The 6000-nt window shown below is 41.9% G+C and overlaps 1 protein-coding gene across 4 annotated transcripts in view; it reads right to left on the minus strand.

Annotated features, from left to right (window-relative positions):
* The window catches only part of LOC308303928 (vacuole membrane protein 1-like), a gene marked incomplete at its 5' end in the record, with an annotated part of 84152 nt that extends 79639 nt beyond the window's left edge, over positions 1-4513 (minus strand). For all 4 annotated transcript variants that reach the window (XM_080748454.1, XM_080748453.1, XM_080748451.1 and 1 more), the window contains one exon: positions 4415-4513. In XM_080748454.1, the coding sequence (XP_080604580.1) occupies positions 4415-4513 (99 nt within the window). The remainder of the gene's footprint in view (positions 1-4414) is intronic.
* Positions 4514-6000: the final 1487 nt, after the last annotated feature.

Here is a 6000-nt window from a genome sequence, read left to right on the forward strand (position 1 = left end):
GAGATCCAGGTGATGATAGTCAGCCGTCTTGATTTGCAAATGAATTCTGTCTTGGCCATATATGGAGCGTCCATATATGGGCATTGCCAAATATGGGCATTGCCAAATATGGGCTTAAGGGACACCACTGACTATTGCCGATGATGGAGACTCCATTGGAGAGGTTATATAGCTTTATGTATTGAGAGGCACTCTTTCCGATTTCGCAAGAGACTCGTCGCCAATTGCAAGATATTTAAAAGTCATTTGGGGCCATGATGATAACCTCTTCTTCCCACTACTAGACTAAGGATTTATATTGTCAGTGTTATTGTTTACAACCACAATTATTCCCGTGTGGCAAGATCGCGGTTCCACTAGTTTTACTAGTAGGCTAGTGTAGGCTTAGAAGCCTTTTCAGAAGTTAATTTAATGTTTTCCATTAATGATTTCCTTTATCCTCATCTAATCTAACTGTTATTCGCCAGGTTTTAGGGCCTAGTAGGCTTTTCGGAAGTTATTAATATTTTCCATTTAATGATTACCTTTATCGTCATCTTGCGCTAATGCACGCAACTGTTTTTGCCAGGTTTTGAGGTCTTATTTTAGTTGTTTCCTCCTTGCCCATCGGCCCCCACCGTTGCGCACAGGTTCACCGGGAAAACTGCGGTCGCGTGTCACACAGGTGTGATTTTTTAGTTTTAGTGAGCACGTTTCTCACTCGCAATGAGGCTACTTCCTGTAGTACACAACTACTACACACATGTATCGAAGATGAAACGCCTCATCAAGATAATAGGCGCTGTGCTTCGACAAGCCTTGATAACAGCAAGGTGCGAAAGCAGCAATCTGAGCCACAGCGTAGATGTAGGTGATAGAGTAAACTATATCACTACGCTTCTGAGCTAACGTGTGGTTTCCTGAAGGTGAGAGGGCATGAAACCTGCAGGGTAACTGTTGTAGCTACGTACATTTTGCCTGATACGTTGGAACCCAATGGCTTTTTTGTGTTATCCTTTTAGCATTTCTTGCGTAATTTACTTGCTTTATACTGTTCGTAAATTGTTAATAGTAAAGTAATTCAATCGATCAATCAGGATGACTGTAGTCATGCTCTGCATGTCAGTAGCTGGTAAATATCCAGAGAGCCTCAAATCTAATTTTCAAAACTGATTTTATTATAAACTTTTATATTATGTCATAATTTACTTTTTAAACTTTTATAATGGAAATCAATGGCGGTCAAATCTGTCTGAAGACCTTGAGCATATGGAGATACATGTAACTGACGTCACAGTACTGACGTCACTGTACTGACGTCACCAGGGGAGTCACAACGGGGGGAAAGTGGGACTGATTTACTAGGGCCCAAGGTGGAGGGGCCTTAATTATTTTATTAGCTAGTGAAAAATAGCAGGTATAGAAGCTCGCAGATCTGCTATTTTTGAAAAGTTGTGAGAATGTGTGTAAATCATGTATTTTTTAAGCAAAACATTTGTAACTAAAATGTTGCTTCTGGGGGGTCCCTGGAACTAAATATTTTGAGATGGGGGTCCGTGCCCAAATACATAATCATTTTGGTGGTCCTTCACATGAAAAGGTTTGAGCACCACCGACATAGAAACATAAGTTTTTCGAAAAACCTTAGAAGGATTTGAAATATTCAAAGACTTGAATATTTTCACGGTAAAAAAAAAAGAATTGCAGATCTAAAAGCTTGCAGCGCGGCACTCGGTGCCGCGCTGTGAGCTTGTATATCTGCTATTTTTCAATAGTTAAAGCATTCATGCGGGGCCCGCAGTGAATCCTTGTACCCAGGGCCCAGAATTTGGTGTGACACCCCTGCACATGCTACAGTTAGAGAACTCAACAGCCAGCCCCAATGACCTCTTCTTCACAGAGAAGCTGCACTTTTCAATTACACTAACCTGTGGCTGGGTTTATGCTTTTTAACCAGCAGTTAAGATTGCCACTTGTGGATAGGACACAAATCCTATATAAACAAGGATTTCCTCTATAAAACACAAAACACAGCAACTCTAGGTTCATGTTCTATCAAAGTGCGTCATTTCATGAACCCATTGACCCAGCAGAAGCTGCAACACCAGACATGATCACTAGGTGGTGTCATCCTACTTTACACTGCCTTGTAGAAAAGCAAGCTGCGCCACAACTGAGGAAAAAAAGAAAAAGAAAAAGAAAATCCTTCTCAGATTACATTTGGGAGTGAAAGGTTTGGCTTTCCAAAACACAGAATGGAGGACATACTGTATGCTTTAACATTTTCCAGTTCATCCTCACTGGACAAAAAAGGGACTGCGGACTCCTAGATGACAAATGGGGCTCACTGTAGGTAATACACTGAGCAGTAAAGACAAGCAGATGTTTTGGAAGGCTGTTGGGCCCAGCCCCCTGATACTTAACAACACACAGAGAGGAGGGGGCCAGCAAAACACAGAGGGAGGGGGAGCATACAGAATGTACAGAGAGAATAGTAGGAAGCAGTGGTGGAAAGTAACTAAGTGCATTTACCCAAGTACTGTACTTAAGTACAAGTTTGACTTATATATTTCTTTACTTTACTTGAGTATGTCTTTCAATTTTCAATAATTTTACTCCACTACATCTCAGAGGCAAATATTGTATATTACTACAATTATTTGAAAACTTGAGTTACAGTACTAGTTAGGCCTACTTGTAGAATTTGATTAAAAAAATAAAAATAAAAACATACATTTCAGCCATTTGAAAAGCCCATCTAAAACGCGCTGCGATGCGACACATTGTGAGCTTGTAGATCTGCTATTTTAAAAAGATTTGTATAGACTTGAAATGAGACATAATGAGTAGGCTACTTTTACTTTTGATACTTTAAGTTTAATTTTTATACCAATACGTTTGTACCTTTACTCAAGACATTTCTGAATTCTAGACTTTTACTTGTAACAGAGTGTTGATTTTCTACATGGCAGTATTGATTCTTTTACTGAAGTAAAGACATTTGAGTTGGTGCTTTTTCCACCACTGGTAGGAAGCCTGACAGAGAGAAGGCGGGACAAGAACAAGAGAAAAATAAAGTGAGAGTAAGAGAAACAGCAGGGAGCAAAGCCTCATTTAAAGTACATACGACCACATAACATAACACGCTGTGTTGTAAATGTTGTAAATGTTGTAAATGTTTTCTTGGTGCAGTTGCACGCCTCAAGCATGCATTAGGTTGAAGAGAGCGCGAGAAACGAAAGTGTGACGGGGAGAGCAGTGAGGGAGGGGAGAATGTTGTTATCCTCGTGTGCCCTATGGATGTATTTAAAGAAGCAGCTCGCTAGCTACGGCAGAGGGAGGGCCAGTCTATGTGAACAGAGCGAGGACAGTGGAGCAGAGGAGAGCAGTGATTTGGTCATTGGTGGTATAATATAAACCACTGGTTCCCAAACACTGGGTCGGGACCCATTTGTGGGTCACAAACACATTTTTATGGGTCCCTTAATTCCAACATTTTGTTTTTAATTATTATTATTTCAAAACATTTTCAAAAAACATTCCCAAAAAAGCCAAACTTTTACTGAAAGTAATTTCGTGAATAAATAAAATAAAAATATAAGAAATTCCATAAATTAGAAAACAAATGTTTAAAAAGTAGTGAAAATAACCGATCTACAAGCTCACACAACGCAGCACGAATCGACCAGTTGTGAGCTTGCAAATCTGCTGGGCAATTCTTTTTCTTTTTTGGGTGGTCACAAGCTAAAAGGTTTGGGAACCACTGATATAAACATAGCCACGTTTTTCTTTTATCTATAAATATTCATGACTTAATTTGTAAAGTTTACATTGTGTTTGTTGCTAATTGTCAAATTCCTTTATGAGCACACTTTATTAATACACTTTTGAACTTATGCACATGTATACTTTTTTGGGGACAAACTGTAGTACCAGAGTTGGCCACTATGCCAGCTCCGCCACAGACCCTCCCCTCCCGGTCGTGGGGGCTTGGTGTGCACTCAGTCAGAGGGGTCAGTGAGTGCGCTTGTTCCTGGACTGCCTGTCAAAACAGTGTGGCTACCCCGCCGCACACAGCCTATTCACATGAGGAGAATTCAACACCGCCCATTCTGTGCGCGTGTGCGTACAAAAACGCACCAAAAAAGAAAAAAAAGAAAAGAAAGAAAATGCACTCAAAAACGTGTACTCCCCCCTCCAACACATGGGGAGCCTTCCATAAGCTTTTAACTATGTTGCTTGTTGTGCCCATCATTAAAGCCTTAGCAACAAACCCACATAGGCTAAACACTGACTTTAAGACCTACGTCAATGCATTATCATCCACTGTAATTAGGTTTGAGCCCCTGTCATAAACATGCATGGATAAGTAAACAGCTCTCTGGCGCAGCAGCAGCAGCCATACGCAGCAGTATTAGAAAACGTTTTTCCTTACCAGGTAAAGGAGGAAGGTGTGCAGGCCGGTGCCCAGACCCACCGAGGAGAGGATACCCAAGCCTACCCAGTAGGCACACCACAGGAACTGCTTCTCCATGTCGTGCACATGCTAGGGAGGCCATGAGAAGGGGACAGTCAGGCACAGGGTAGAGACACATGCACATGCACATGGAGTGAGAGCAAAACAACGTGCAGGGGAACCACACACACACACACACACACACGCACACGCACACACAGAGGAAGGAGACAAGAGGCAGGGCCAGAGTGAAAGAAGGTGCGAGAGTGAAAGTGTGCAAAACAAGAGAGGACCGTAAAGGGTGGGAGAGGGCAAGTGAGTGGTAGAGAAAGAGAGAGAGAGGGAGAGAGAGAGAGATAGGGAGATAGGGAGAGAGAGATCTTGAAGCAGAAGTTGTTTAGGAGTTTTGGAGAACAGAGCCGTAGGGTAGGAGTGTTCAGCACACAAGAACAGAATCATTATTCTTTTTGCTGGTGGCCAGCTCTTGCACAACTGTTAATAGAAAAGACAAGCCAAATTCTCTCCTTCTCTTTCTTTCTCCTCCACTGTCCTCTATGACTCTATCAATCTTTCCATTTATACAGATCCACTGGACCGCCTCCCTCACTCTAGGGCAGGTTGTTTTCAGGAAGAGGCATGGATTGTGTAGGTTACGGGAAAAAGGAGGGGTGGGGGGTGTTATTGGCAACAGACTCCATTTCCCAGTGAGCCATGCTGGCAGAGTGAGTCACAGGAAGTGCAGTACCAGCCACAGCCAAATGTTTAGCATTGTTCCGGAGAACCGATTACGCAATATGCATTATCCCAGGACTTTTATTTTTTTATTTGCAAATTGCAATTCATAGCTGTTTTGTGTGAATAAGAAATGATTGTAACCAATGTGTAGAGTATGTTAATACTCTATAACTGTATTATAACAACAGTGGAGTTTGGACATGGACTCCATGCTATTCCATTTGCTGCTCAGATATTTTAGATCCTGTGTATTTGTCACTGCAGGCACTCCTGCGACCGCAGTTTTCCCGGTGAACCTGTGCGCAACGGTGGGGGCCGCTGGGCAAGGAGGATCGCGAGCTTATGAGAAACAACTAAAATAAGACCTTAAAAACTGGCAGAAACAGTTGCAAGATGGCGATAAAGGAAATCATTAAATGTAAAACATTAAATTGACTTCTGAAAAGCCTACTAGGCTTTATGGTGAAAACAGTTGCGTGCATTAGCGCAAGATAGATGAGGATAAAGGAAATCATTAAATGGAAAACATTAAATTAACTTCTGAAAAGACTTCTAAGCCTACACTAGCCTACAAGTAAAACTAGTGGAACCGCGATCTTGCCACACGTGAATAATTGTGGTTGTAAACAATAACACAGACAATATAAGTCTAGTAGTGGGAAGAAGAGGTTATCATCATGGCCCCAAATCACTTTTACATATCTTGCAATTGGCGACGAGTCGCTTCCGAAATCAGCAAGAGTGCCTCTCAATACATAGGCCTAAAGCTATATAACCTCTCCATCATCGGCAATAGTCAGTGGTGTGTGTTCCCCACACTCCCGCGCCCC

This window comes from Nannobrachium achirus (assembly GCF_963921795.1).
Source record: "Nannobrachium achirus genome assembly, chromosome: 19".
Lineage (NCBI taxonomy): Eukaryota > Metazoa > Chordata > Actinopteri > Myctophiformes > Myctophidae > Nannobrachium > Nannobrachium achirus.